The sequence below is a fragment of the Urocitellus parryii genome, chromosome 16, assembly GCF_045843805.1.
Source record: "Urocitellus parryii isolate mUroPar1 chromosome 16, mUroPar1.hap1, whole genome shotgun sequence".
NCBI lineage: Eukaryota > Metazoa > Chordata > Mammalia > Rodentia > Sciuridae > Urocitellus > Urocitellus parryii.
The window spans coordinates 21,352,675-21,368,624 of NC_135546.1; the positions used below are offsets into that span (position 1 = coordinate 21,352,675).

The 15,950-nt window shown below is 36.0% G+C and overlaps 1 protein-coding gene across 1 annotated transcript; it reads left to right on the forward strand.

The window, feature by feature from the left end:
- Positions 1-2,399: 2,399 nt before the first annotated feature.
- LOC144250618 (uncharacterized) lies at positions 2,400-7,767 on the forward strand. Its single transcript, XM_077793522.1, is given in 3 exon segments — positions 2,400-2,499; positions 5,362-5,481; positions 6,482-7,767. Coding segments are annotated over 3 exon segments (1,506 nt in total).
- Positions 7,768-15,950: the final 8,183 nt, after the last annotated feature.

Here is a 15,950-nt window from a genome sequence, read left to right on the forward strand (position 1 = left end):
TTTTGTTTCAATTTCGTTGATTTCTGCTCTAATTTTAATTATTTCTTGTCTTCTGCTACATTTGCTGTTGTTTTGTTCTTCCTTTTCTAGATTTTTGAGGCGTAGTGTGAGTTCATTTATTTGTTGGTTTTTTTCTTTTTTTTTTTTTGAGGAAAGAATTCCAAGAAATGAATTTCCCTCTTAAAACTGCTTTCATTGTGTCCCATAGATTTCGGTATGTTGTGTCTGTATTATCATTTGACTCTAAGAATTTTTTCATCTCCTCCTTTATGTCTTCTGTAACCCATTGATCATTCAATAACATATTGTTCATTTTCCATGTGGTGTAGGGTTTTTCCTTCCTTCTTTTATCATTGATTTCCAATTTCATTCCATTATGGTCAGATATGGTGCATGGTATTATCTCCACGCCTTTATATTTACTAAGAGTTGCCTTATGGCATAATATATGGTCTATCTTTGAGTAGGATCCATGTGCTTCTGAGAAGAACGTGTATCCACTTAATGATGGTTGATATATTCTATATATGTAGGTTAAGTCTAGGTTGTTGATTGTGCTGTTGAGTTCTATAGTTTCTTTATTCAGTTTTTGTCTAGAGTATCTGTCTAATGGTGAGAGCTGTGAGTTGAAGTCACCCATAATTATTGTGTTGTGGTCCATTTGACTCTTGAACTTGAGGAGGGTTTGTTTTATGAACGTTGCAGCTCCATTGTTTGGTGCATACAAATTGATAATTGTTATGTCTTGTTGGTGGATGGTTCCTTTTAACAGTATATAGTGCCCTTCTTTATCCTTCTTGATTATCTTAGGTTTGAAGTTGATTTTATTCGATATGAGTATGGCCACTCCTGCTTGCTTCCGAGGGCCATGTGAGTGGTATGATTTTTCCCAACCTTTTACCTTCCGCCTGTGTATGTCTTTTCCTATCATATGAGTCTCCTGAAGGCAGCATATTGTTGGATTTGTTTTTTTGATCCAGGTTACTAGCCTATGTCTCTTGATAGGTGAGTTTAGGTCATTAACATTTAAGGTTACAATTGAGATATGATTTGTACTTCCAGTCATGCTTCTTTATTTATTTATTTTAGTTTGGCTAGTTTTACTTTTTGGTTATTTTCCTCCCCCTTTACTGAGATACCTCCTGCTCTTGGTTTTGGGCACTATTTTTCAATTCCTCTTCTTGTAGTATTTTCTCAAAATACTTTGCAGTGCTGGTTTTCTTGCTGCGAATTCTATTAACTTTTGTTTATCGTGAAAGATTTTAATTTCATTGTCAAATCTGAAGCTCAATTTTGCTGGATACAGTATTCTTGGTTGGAATCCATTATTTTTCAGTGTTTGAAATACATTATTCCAGGATCTTCTCGCTTTCAAAGTCTGTGATGAGAAATCAGTCGTTAACCTAATTGGTTTACCTCTGAATGTAATCTGCCTCTTTTCTTCTCGTAGCTTTTAATATTCTCTCATTGTTCTGTATGTTGGCTATCTTCGTTATTATGTGTCTTGGAGTTGGTCTATTATGGTTTTGAATATTTGGGGTCCTGTAGGCTTCCAGGATTTGGCAATCCATTCTATCTTTCATCTCTGGGAAGTTTTCTACAATTATTTCATTTAATATGCTGTCCATTCCTTTGGTTTGACTCTCTGTGCCTTCTTCTATCCCGATGACTCTCAACTTTGTTTTTTTTATGACATCCCATATCTCTTGAATAGATTGGGATTTAAGCATCTTTTCTGTGTTGACAATACTCTTTTCAAGTTGATTAACCTTGTCTTCATTATCTGATGTTCTGACTTCTACTTGATCAAGTCTATTTGTAATATTTTCGTTTGAGTTTTTAATTTGGTTTATAGTTTCCTGCAATTCTAGGATTATTGTTTGTTTGTTTTTTAAGATCTCTATCTCCTGGTAGAGCTCGTTCTTTGCCATTTGGATTTGTTTGTTTAATTCATTTTCAAAATATACTTTTATTTCTTGGAATTGCTGTCTCATGTCTTATCTAATATTCCTTTCCATTTGAGTTAGGTATGTCTTGAGTTCTTTCCCTATCCCTACTTCTGATGTTTCTATGTCCTCCTGTAGAATTAAGTTGTCTTGCATTGTTTGTACTCCTTTTTTCCCTTGTTTTCTCATGTTGTCCACGTTGCTTTCTAGCTCTTTTTGATTGTCGTGTTTCTGCTCTCTTCTATAGCTTTGTTTTGGTTCTGTATTACTCTGATGTCTCTCCTTTGTGTTGTTAAACTATGCCTGCTAACATGGATTCTGCTGGGAAGGAATTCCGACATCTGAGCTCCAGTAACGACACTACTCTGTTATGGCGGGCCCCAGGCTCCTTGCCGGGGTGTCCTAATGGGGGGGTGTGACTGGACTATCTCTGTTTGGTTTCAGTTCCTGGTCATGGCAGGCGGGCAGTCTCCAGCCGCCGAGTATCACAGGCCGCGGGCGGGTGATTGGTCGCCTGCGGGCGGCGTTCTCCTACGGTCCAGTTATGCAGGCAGTGGGTGAACTGTCGCTGGCGGGCCTGCAGTTTCCAGCCGCCCAGTCACGAGGGCCTTGCCTCTAGTCTCCTGGTTTCTCCTGCTAGACTTGGTTTCTCCTGCTAGACCAGATTTCCCCTGAGTGATGGCTCTCGGCAGTTCAAACTGTACTCTGGGCCTGCCTTTTGTTGGGTGTGGAGGGTGACTATTGGGAACCCTGGCACTCTATTGTTTTGTTCCTGTTGTGGGGGATGGGACTGTACCATTTCCTTCCCCCTCTGAAATCCCGTACTCAGCCTGGGGGTCAGTGCTGGCTTGGCTGGCAGGATTCCACCGACTCGCAGACACTTTTCTCCCTGCTTACTAATTAATCGCTTCTCTGCGGCGCTATGCCTTCTGTAGCCACGGGGCAGGCCGCGTGAATCAGTCGGCCTGGATCTCCGGGGTCCTGCTGTTGGCTATTGGGATCCCGGGCACTCTATCGCTTTGATTTTTTCTGCTTGCCCCTCCCCCAGTTCTGGCTAGCCAGGTTTCATTTTGGCTGCTGATGGGAGGAGGGGTTGAAGGTCAGGTGTCTCTAGTTTTCCCCTAGTCTTTATGCAGGCTCACTCTGATACTCCCTCCCCCAGAAAGCCTAGGAGAGATTTTATGGGAAATCCCCGATGTCTGGGGGGTGAGCTGAGTGACACACACCTGTTTTGATGTTGCAATGTGTCAGAGTGTCTCTAGTTAACTTTAAGTAGTATAAACATCTTTTAATTTTTATCTTTCAATTCTTGAACAACAGCATGCCCAAGAGTGTTCAATCAACTGACACATATTGAGTGATTTTTGAAAATCCCTACCACTTTTGACTTCAGATATTTATTCCATGTTGGTTAAAAAATAACTATCACTTAAATATTTATTAACTTTTTTTTAATACATAAAAATGATCTATCCAGCATAATATCCCATTTGTGATTAAGAACAGGGATTTTATAAGTCTACAATATTTTCGAAATATTTTCAAAGTCTTATGCTTTGCAATTACCATTTTGCTTCACTGTATTTCCCTTTTCAGTAAGTGGGGATTGATGTCTTTTAGTATGACAGTGATTTTTGGTTTTCATTCAACTCTCTCAATGTTTTCATTGTGTATTTGGAAAGTAGGATGATTGTTGTGAATGTATTTACTCTTAATTCAGAACGTAGGGAAAGGTTCCTTTTCTCTACTTTGCCTCTTTTCAAAGGTTATTTTTAAATTTAAAACGTCTTCTCTGTCCTATTACTGTCTTAAACTATGTTTTGGTACAATAATTTAGACAGCCCAGATTGTGTTCGGTCACTATTCTATGTGTCCTTCTTATATCCTCTTGCTTTCCGTGTATGTGTGTGCTTTTAGATTTAGAGTATCCTGCGGACTACCAACAGTTGTAATTTTTAGAGTTAATTCAGATAGCCAAGGTTTGTTTTGATCAGAATTTTGTAATCTTGCATTTCACAACAAAAAAATCTTAAAACTGAATTATCTCCTTTGCATACTTTGTATGAGTTTCAACTTGACTTCACTTTATTTAAAAATTGAATATATTTATGTGTCCTTTCAAAATTATATTATTGTTACAGATATATATGCCTATTTACACTTTTGTTTTTATGCTTTTTTCTTTCAAATTCTATTGCAAAATTACATATTTTGTGAACCATCATTACAATACAATAGAATTGTTTGTGCCATGACATGTTTAAAATTTCATAAGACTTGTGTTGCTGGGCACATTTACATTGTAGTATGAAGGATTACCTTTCGTACTTGTGGAGAGCAGCTAGTGTTGATGAGTAGTGTGTGCATCTTTATATCTTTAAAGTCATTATTTTCCTTCTCTTTTGAAATATAGTAACTGTGAATATAATGTCTTTGTTGATAATTTTATTCTTTCATTTTTTGAAAATAGTCCTGAATTCCTTTCTGTGTTGTGAAGTTTCAACTAAGGATTTCACAATTATATAGTTACACATTTCTAGGTGACCCATCTTTTTCTCTTGGATGCTCTCAATATCCTGAGTTTAAAACCTTACTTGAATACCTGCTTTGAGTCTTTACAACTTGGTGATAATTGAGTTGCTTGCATGTTTTATTTTTCCTATTTTCTGAGATGTGTTTATTAGTACTAGAAAGAAAACTTAAGGATTCTTTGCCACTTTTCATTTTTTTTTCATTTTACTTTGGCTGGCCTTGAAATTTTGATACTTCTGGCTCAACCTCCTATGTTGCTGTGTCCTCCTTGACACTTTCAGACATTTTCTAAAGAAATTCTTTCAACATACATCTTCTGCTTATTACTACTAACAATTCTTGCCTAATTTTTATTCTGTTTTTTTTGTGTGTGTGTGTTTTGGTTTAGTTCAGTAAACTTCATTTAAATGATAATTTACTATTCCTTTGGATTAATTCATAACTTTTGTTACAGTTGACTTAGCTGTGTTTTTCCTGGTGGTAAGCAGGAATCCCTTTTTTGAACAGTCCCCCAATATTTTCATGTTTCATATTTTTTTAATGAAGCAGAAGGAAGTTGGTAAATTTTTAACATATATTGTGAAGGAGGAAAGGCATTGTGTAACACAATGTATTTTCCTCTACTGTATTACTCTTCACAATAATGTACGTATCTTGGATACTGTGAACAATAAGGTGATATGAAAATTTCTCAATGTATTTTTCTGTGTAGATTTTTCTTTGATTCATATATATTTCGGCTGTAACAATGGACTTAGATTTAATAATCCACTCCCCTGCTGATGTTCCTTAATTGCTGTAGTTTCCTATGTTTGCAAAATATACTCAGCCCAGTACAGTAAGTAAACATAATTGTTTTTTATTTATTTTTTATTTATTTCAGCCATGAATTCTCATCATCCTCGAGAAATTTTACCCGAGAAGGGAATAAAAGAGACAGAGAGAAGATATGGAAAGAATGACCTTGACTATTTACAACTAAGGAAACAATGGGAAAATATAGGTGAGAGTAAAGTTTAAATATCATATTACAATGGACAAAACCAATTAGTAGTCTGTATTTGCGATAAAAATTTTATAGCCAAAATACACCATAAACAATTAATATCTGAAAAATTATTTAATGTATTCCTATTAGTATTGATATATATATATATATATTCTTAAATATATATATATATATATATACAGCCATTTTTGATGACTATATTTCTTCTGAAAGGAAATGTGGAAAATTTGAAAAGATATCTGGTCCACTCATAAGTTTTAACTTAGCCAATCATAAATGTAGCACTGAGTTAAACTTCCCATCAAACATTTGCACAGAGACAATATTTAAGACAAATTTCTAAAAGTGATTCTTTTGAGAGTTTCTTTACAAAATGTCCATTTTTTTCTGCAACAAAACAATTGGACAATATTAAGAATTGTTGAAAGGTTTCTATTTCCCCACTATTGCTCAATGACAATTCTGATATAGATTTCTGGAAAGTGCACTATATAGATAATGCTATAAGTAACACCATTAGCCATGTCTCTACCCTGAGTAATTGCCAGGATATTTACATTGGTGATAAAAATTATGAATATAGACAAACTCCTAGTAATATTGTAAAAACAATTTACCAAGAAGAAAAATGTGGGAAAGTCTTGCTTCAGTGCTCAAAAACTATTACTCATCCAAGCATTCGTAGTCAAGACAACACTTACAAGTGTAAGGTATGTGAAAGGGCTCAATACAAGAGAATTTATAGAGAATGAGAGCCCTATACTATTAAAGAAAATCTCAGAGCATCGGCTTGCTCAACATCTTCTAAACACAGTAGATACGATTACAGTGATAAACCCTATAAATTTAAAGACTGTGAAAAAAAACTTTTAGTGAAATGTTACAACTTGTTAAGCATCAGAGGATTTATACTGAAGACCTGTAAATGTAAAAAGTATGGCAAAGCTTTAAAAAATTTTCCACTCTTACTCAACACAAAAAATTTATTCTGCAGAGAAGAACTACAAATGTGAAGAATGCAACACACTCAAAAACTTTACTCAACATCACAGTGTTCATACTGGAGATATGCCATGCAAATGCAAAGAATGTGACAAAACTTCTAATAAAAGCTCCAATCTTATTTGTCACCAGTGGACACACACTGAAGAGATGCCCTACATATGTAAACAACTTTGCAAAACATTTAGTCAAAAACCAAGCCTTAAAAATCACCAGAGAAATAATACTGGAGAGAAGCCCTACAAATGTAAAGTGTGTGGCAAAAGTTTTAATACAAATTCGAATCTTGACCGCCACAACAGAATTCATACTGGAGAAAAGCCCTACAAATGTAATGTGTGTGGCAAGAGTTTTAATCAAAAATCATTACTTACTCGGCACCAGCGAATCCACACTGGAGAGAAGCCCTACAAATGTAAAGTATGTGGCAAAAGTTTTAATAGAAACTCACAACTTAATTGCCACAACAGAATTCATACTGGAGAGAAGTCCTGCAAATGTAAAGTGTGTGGCAAGAGTTTTAGTAAAAATTCATCACTTATTCAGCACCAGCGAATCCACACTGGAGAGAAGCCCTACAAATGTAAAGAATGTGGCAAAGCTTTTAATAGCATCTCACAGCGTAATTGGCACAACAGGATTCATACTGGAGAGAAGCCCTACAAATGTAAAGTGTGTGGCAAGAGTTTAAGTCAAAAATCATCACTTACTCAGCACCAGAGAATCCACACTGGAGAGAAGCCCTACAAATGTAAAGAATGTGGCAAAAGTTTTAATGAAAAAATAGTACTTACTCGGCACCTGAGAATCCACACTGGAGAGAAGCCCTACAAGTGTAAAGAATGTGGCAAAAGTTTTCGTCACAAAACATCACTTACTCAGCACCAGCGAATCCACACTGGAGAGAAGCCCTACAAATGTAAAGAATGTGGCAAAAGTTTTAATCAAAAAATAGTACTTACTCATCACCTGAGAATCCACACAGGAGAGAAGCCCTACAAATGTACGGTGTGTGGCAAAACTTTCAGTCAAAAATCATCACTTACTCATCACCAGCGAATCCACACTGGAGAGAAGCCCTACAAGTGCAAAGAGTGTGGCAAGAGTTTTAATCACATATCATCACTTACTCAGCACCAGCGAATTCACACTGGAGAGAAGCCCTAAAAATGTAGAGAATGTGGCAAAGCTTTTAATCAACGATCATCACTTACTCGACACCAGAGAACCCATACTAGAGAGAAGTCCTATAAATGTGAAGAATGGCAAAGCTTTTAGTATTGAAGATCACATCTTACTAAACTTTATAGATTTTATACTGGAGAGAAGTTTTACAATGAAAACATTGCATCAGTGTCTTTAAGGATGAATCAACCCTTATTTCACAGTAGTTCATCACTATTTCACACCAGAGATATGATAGCACAGAAATCATATAAATGTAAAATAGGTGACAGAGTCTCCAATAATTGTTCACACCCTACTCAGCACCTCAGAATTTATACGAGTGATAGAACGTGCAGAAAAATTTTTGTAAAGATTTGGCCATTGATCAAACATTTTTAAAACACTGGATGATTTATAGCATATAGAAACCCAAAGAATGTGTCCAAGATTGTATTCAAATTTGCAACATTTTTTAATTTCTGACCTCATATCTGTAGCAAATGTGGAGTAGCATTTGTCCAAAGTGTGTACCTTAGATAACAGCAAAATATTTACAAAAACACCTTGACAAATATAAAGATTGTAGTAAGTTTCTTATCTATAGCCCATCCCTTGAAGTATTTGGGACCTAGGTGGAAAAAAAAAAAAACATTTAAATGTAGAAAATGGGTAATTGCTTTTGACATTTGCTGAAAATTTTCTTAACATCTTTAACTGATATTGTAGAAATAAGGAAATACAAGTATAGAATTGTGAATCCCTAAAAGGATATAATTTTAGTATAAATCAACAATTACTAAAGAGTCTCATTTTTCACAACTGAAGAAATAATAATACTCAGAGTTGATTATTTCAGAAGTCTCTTAAAATTTATATGAAATTTAAAATTTAAATTTTTAAAAGTCTCTTAAACTTAGAGGCACTTAATCAGTAAACCACATCCTCAGATTTTTTTTCTTTTTTATTTAGAGATAGGTTTTGCTAAGTTGTATAGGGCCTCACTAAGTTATGGAGCCTGACTTTGAACTTGTAAAGCTTCTCACATCCGTAGGGTCACAGCATGGTCCACCATGCCCGTTTTACAGAGCATTTTTACTTATATTTCATTACAGATGCAATTTGTTACTAAATAAAGTGTGAATTTCTTAATGTTAACCTTGTTGTGCATTTAATGTTGTTATTAGTTCACACATCTCCCACTATTCACTTTGCTTATGAATCGATGCAATAGTAAAATATTCTATTGGGTAAACAATGCTGTAACGTCTCCTTTAATTATTTCATATGTTTAATCAAGTGTTATTTGGAGAATATTATTTATGTAAATTATATACTCCCTCGTTTGTAATTATGGGAAATTAAGAGAGTTATAGGAAGGACCTAGGGATACTAAAATAATGCCCAGATATCCCTAGTTTGAATTATGAGTTTAACATTTCACCTTATAGAGTAGCAGTACACCCTAAGGGATCTACAACTCTGGAGAGTTATACAAGCTCCCAATGAGGGAGAGGAGAAAGACGCAAGAGAATAGGAGCCAACGTGTGTATTCAGGCAATAAAGGAGGGTTGTTGAATGGTGAAATAGTCTTAATGTTTCCTGGAGAATCCACATGGTCCATAGGCCCATCCTGACTCTTGCACTGAAGACATCATGCAGTTCCTCATGAATTCTATGATGTTCATCACTGAGGTGACTATACTCACCTCTAGTGTATGAAAAACATCACAATTTGGACCACTTCTTTAGTTTTAGATACCCAGTAGAAAAGTGTAACTAGAAACATGTAAAATGATGACTGTAAGAAGAAAAAGACATACTATGGGAGCATTTATGCCCCCACATTTTTATTTCATTATATATTTTGATTTTGTAGACCTTTGGTTCTACTTAATAACTTACAATATAATGTTTGTTATATTTATTGGATCATATGATAGATACCATGTGTCATGTCTCCCAGAACCCTCTGCAACCCAGTAATTATAAGATACTATAAACTAACCCTGTCCCTCCTCAGATCTTAAAGCACCAAGAGCCCATGACACCACACAGAGAGAAACACAATTTTGATTGAAATAAACCTCTAGACTCTCATCTACAAGTCCTGATCAAAAAGTAAAAACACAATATTCTGTTGTTATGTTAGCCTTTTGGGTCAAAAAACACCACCCACCAACTTTTCATTTAACTTTATTTGGGAAAATAAATATTGAAATATAATGATAAGTTCTAGGAGAATAATATTCACACCACTCTTTATTCCAAAGGGTAAATATCTAGGTTTCATGCTTATCTCCACATTATTTTATGCAGAAAACTGGCTTCATTTTACATATGAGAGTTTAAACTATTTATAAGGCCAGGAAGGAAGATTCAGTCCTAGAGGTCTAAGGAAAATACTAAAGATCTTCCCTTTTCTTGATTGAATGATGTCTGAAGTCCTTGATGAAACAGATAAAGAATGCTGATTTCTCAATGCATCTGGCTGGGTGGCTCACTCATTTGAATCCCAATTTATTTAGTCATCTCAAGGCTATCACTCCCTCCTCTAGGATCTGACCTGTTCTTGGGAGGACTTGGTGTTCTTCAGGGGATCACCAAGTCATGCAAGATGTTACAATGAAGTTTCCTTTGTTCTAACTTGTATTTATTTGGCCTCACTTTCAATACAAGTTAGAACAAGACTTCAGACTCTCACCTGTGGAGAGGATGCTCTGCCCAGCACTTCCCAGTCAGGACCCTGAAAAGCTCTTTGGGACTCCCCAGTACATAGGTTCAGTGGTTGGGTTTTCCTAGTCTGGCAATACAGTTGCCTGTGTCTTTCACTTTTGCTTTCTCTCTTTCTTTCATAGTATTACTCAAGGAAACACTGTCTTGTGTGAAGAGAGTGTCTTCCTTATCTATTGGATCTGACTTGTGAAGTTGAGTACTTGCCCACATACTGAATGTCACAAACACATGTATGTGTTATCTAATCAGTAACTAGTGTATCTTTCAACTGCATGATTTTTTATTGCATGGTGGAGGAAATTGAGAATGCTTTCTTTGAGTGCCCACAGCACTATTCATAGTATTCATAACATTGCTATGTAATGTTTCCTGTCTGCTCAACTTGTAAGTATTGTTCATGTGATGCTTTGTAATACAAATAGAAAAGAATTGTAAACCAAAAATTTTGTGATTATACCTAGTTGCGCAGACTGACTTGGGCAACTCTATTTACCATTGTTGTTTTGTATGGGCTCAAGGTACTCTTTTATACTTTTATTTAACCTTAATGACATTACTATTCATCGAAGAGTTTTTAACTCACAAACCTCCTCAGTATACAAATTTTCCCTTGTCATTTTTTAAATTTCTTACTCTTTTTAGTTATACATGATAGTACAGCAAATTTTGACATATTATACATGGAGTAAAACTCATTTTAGTTTGCATTCCATTCTTGAGGTGTACATGGTGTGGACCTTCCCTGGTGGTGTATTTATATATAAACATTGAAAAGTTGTGTCTGATTCATTCTACTGTCCTTTGTATTCCTATTTCCCTTTTCTTGTCTTCAGTCCAACTCTGTCTAATCCACTGAATTTCTATTCTCTCCTCCTCCCTTGTTGAGTGCTTTAGCATCTCTATATATTATGTATTATATGTAATATCTGTTTCGTTCTACTATCATTCCTATCCCCATATTCCCTACCCACCCTGAACTCCTCTCTACTTAATCTAAATAACTATTCTTCCTCAACCCCATTGTGAATTAGCATACACTTAAGGAGAGAACATTTAACCTTTGTGTTTGTGTGTGTGTGTGTGTGTGTGTGAGAGAGAGAGAGAGAGAGTGTGTGTGTGTGTGGCTTATTTCACTTAGCAAGATATTCTTCAACTGTATTCTTTTACCACCAAATGGCATAGTTTCATTCATCTTTAAAGCTAAGTCATATTCCATTGGTGGGGGAAATTATATATATATATATATATATATATATATATATATATATATATATATATATATATATATATCACATTTTATTTATCCATTCATCTGTTGAAGGAAACATAGGTTGGTTCTATGGTTTATCTATTGTGAATTGTTCTGCTATAAACATTGGTGCAGCTATGTCCCTGTAGTATGCTGTTTTTAATTCCTTTAGGTATAGTCCGAAGAGAGGGATAGCTGTGTCAAATGATGGTTCCATTCTAGTTTTTCAAGGCATCTCCATACTGCTTTCCATGGTGGTTGCACCAATTTGCAGTCAATCTCATGAGCAATGTATGAGTGTTCCTTTTCCTCCACAACCTCATCAACATTTATTGTTGCCTGTATTATTAATGATTGCCAATCTGACTGAAGTGGAATAAAATCTTAAAGTAATTTTGATTTACATTTTCCTAATTCCTAGATGGGTGGAATGTTTTTTCATATATTTGTTAATGGATTATATTTCTTCTGTGAAGTGTCTGTTCAGTTACTTAGCCCGTTTGTTAATTGGTTTTTGTTATTGTTGTTTGTGTTATTTTTTAGTTCTTTATATACCCTAGACATTAGTGCTTTTTCTGAATTATGTGTGGTAAAGATTTGTATAAAATTTGTAGGTTCTTTCTTCACATTATTGTTTCTTTTGCTAAGAAGCAGCTTTTTAGTTTGAATCTCTCCCCTTTATTTATTCTTGATTTTTAATTTTTGTGCTGTCGGGTCTTGCTATGGAAGTCAGATTGTGGACAAACATTCACCTCAGATTTTTAAATGGCATCCCAAGTTCATAAATGTTTCGGGTTTATTGCTTCTCTTACTATCTTGCCTTATAGATCTACATGTTCTAAAGAGTCATGAAATGATCTAGCTTTACATACATGATTTTCTGATGACTATTATTTTTCAATATGTAGATGCAGATTATTTAAAATATAAATCTACTATTTGAGACTTCAAATAAAGCACATACATGCCTTGCATAGGAAATATTCCATCAATAGATTAACATAAAATCTATAATATATATAGATATATATAAAAGCCTGGATTCAAATGCATGCACATCCAACCCAGAGGTTGGCCCATAACACTTATTCTCTAATAGTTCTACACTTTAGAACCTCCATGGAAGCTGTTGTAAATCCAAACCCTGAGATTCACTCCCTAGACATTCTTCTTTTTTTGGAGAGGGGGGATACAATGATGAAGATTGAACTCAGGGGCATTCAACCGCTGAGCCACATCCCTATCCCTATTTTATGTAGAGACAGGATCTCACTGATCTGCTTAGTAGATTTTTTTCACTGAGGCTGGCTCTGAACTCATGATCCTCCTTCCATAGCCTTCCAAGCTGCTGAGATTACAGGCAAATACCACCATGCCCAGCTCCTCAGAAAGCCTTCTTTATCTGGTTGGAACCCACTTGTTCAGTATGTTTTGGCCTAATCCTCACAATTAGCGATGAAATTATTTTCCTCTGTATGAAAAATCATGGCTACAAAGAGATTGGACTCAACAACACCTAATTACACAGCATGTCCACATTACAACAAAGGTGTATTCTGTAATTCTCCACCTCTCCAAAGTGCTCTTCTTGGCTCCACAAAGTTGGGAGTACTGGCCAACCCTCTGCCATGGCTCATTCAGAAGCCTCCAAGGAAGTGAGTGTATATGAGGGACAGTATTCAAAGTGGCACGTTGGTGATTAATGGGCTATGCCATGGAGTGAGTCGGAGTCTCATTCACCAAAGGCACAAAACTTTCTTGTGGCTGGTCCAGGATGGGGGCTGCATGAGGGGATACTTTTCATCGACCCTTGATGTGTCTTTCTTAACTGTTCATATGCTGAAATACTTGTTGAATGACTTGCACTCTTTTCCTGTTTTATGTTTCCCTCTCATGTGGCTTTGGAGGTCTCATCCTTTGGCAATTATTGTGACATTCTTCTTTAGTTTTCCAAACTCCCTCATCCCATCCATGTAAAATTTCTGTGTGTGGATATTAGTTTTCATTTTTTATATTTCCATTTACTCCAAGTTTCCAGTTACCTCCAGAAAAAAACAAATGTTTCATTCATTTTCATGCTTGTACTAAACCTTCACATGTTGATAAAGGCAGTGTTCAAGAACGATCTTCTGATTTCTACAACTGGAACATAAGTGGGTCTGCTTGAAATAACTGTCCTTTCTTTTGACTCCAGATAATGGGGATCCTTTTTAGTATAGCACTTTAATGCTTTTATGTATATTTATATACCGTACCCAGGAGACTGAGCCTGATGTTTACATGGTTTTCTCTCAGAGAAGGTGGATTTGATCATGTAGGTTTCTTCGAGTGGACTCCAGCTCGAACTCTGACTCGGCTCTGACTAGATTCCATCTGCCTGTGATTTCTACAACATGTGACCTATAGCTCTTCCTCTTCTTTTCTTAATGTTAATATTTCATTTAGAGCTTGAGCCACAGGATTATACCTTTGGAAAGGATGACATACCAAACCATCACTCCCCCCAAAAAGGTGTGTTCCATGTGCAAACTAGGAAAGAGGGGCCCATCACACACTCCAGGGCTTCAGGGAAATTACAGGGGTGCCAGGAGTCCCTCACATCAAAGTAGAGGGACCGTTGTGGGACAGTTTTGGAAGAATTTGATTTTCGAACTAGAATTAGAGTAATTTACGTTTCCGTATCAACATGAGAAAATGATCTCAATCAAGATCCTTTTCCAGATGAGTCCAGGAAACTTTAAGAGTTTGAAGCCCAGATCTCTTGGATTGCTGTTATCCATCAGAGAAGACAATAAAATTAAGAGAGATGACATGTCCCACTGGGGAAGCCACAGTTCTTTGTTCTCCAGTGGGAATTTCTTGCCTTTCTACAGACATTAAAATTACAAATCTGCAGAGACAGAACTTAAACACATCCTTTCCATACAACTTACAAGTGTGTTTGCTCTGCTCAGGTTATTCAGGTGACAAAGTACCTTTGTGTCCTCAGATGCAGAGTTAGTGTGGATTCTAAAAAGGGCATTGGAGGAGGAAATTCAGTCTACTACTGAGCTTTCCCAGTAGCTTCTTTGCTTCTCAAAGAAGCAAACATCTTTAGAAGACATTATCCTCATTGCACCATACAGAACATGGTCCTCTGAGCTCATTTGGACTGTTGAAGCCAAGTGTATCATGTTCTATATGGTGCAATGAGGATATTGTCTTCTAAAGATGTTTGTTTCTTTGAGATCCTGCTAAAATGAGTCAATTTTTCTTATAGGGAATGTCAGTTTTACTTCTTCATTTTTCAATTTAATAACTTCATGGGACATAACTTACATATGGTATGTCATGTAGAGATTTTAAACACGACTAATTTGTATACTTAGTACCAGGGAATTAATAAGTTTTAATATTTTGATTGATAATCTTGCTTTGGTCATCTTCATAACTCATATAACAATTATTGTTTGAGTAATTTACATTTTGAAATCTTTAGAGGGAAATGAGGTACTATGTCCAAAACCTCATTTTATAGAATGGAATCTCACATGGTTAAGAACTTGCAGTTGGTAAATGTCAAACAAGGGACCGTGATCAGAAGGAAGTACATTAAATATTGTAGAAGATCAAATAAATGTGCTGGTAAGTTCCAATTCATGGTGCCAAATTTCAGGCTTGTGAATATAATTCACAAGAATTTGGAAGAATATTTTTATTTATTATTCTATTCTGTTTTAATCATTAAAAACCTTTTGTAGTTTCTAATAATGGAAATGTGTAAATTCAATTTTGTTTAGAGGAACATTCAGGACAGTTGAAATCCATCCTGCCCTGCACACTTTCAGATTTTTTTCCAAACTCCAATTTTTCATGTCATTAGCATGCACAGATAAATGTGACCCTAAGACACACAGAACAAGATAAAGAAGGAAAACTGAAATCACACCTTGACTCTTCCATCGCAATATCAGTCAGGAAAGTGGACCTCCTGCATGATCATGTGGATTTCCCAGTAATGAGAGCTTGGTGTCTGCAAAGAAGTGCATGGGCTTTCTTATCCCTGACGATGTCCACAGAACATAGCAGAGGAGAGTGTGGCTGTGGAGTCTCTAATCAAGACCTCCAGAGACCAATCAGGAATAAGTCCTGATTTTATTGTGCAGTTACCATGTATATGTACTCAGACAGTGCCTAAGCAAAATATAGACAGACACCAATGCAATGTCTGCTAACTGTCCTTGCAGTGAACAATCAAGGAGTGGGACTGCAACACATGGCCTAGTGCCCAGAGCTGTGCCTATGGGGTAAGCAGTTTGCCACTCACATGCCT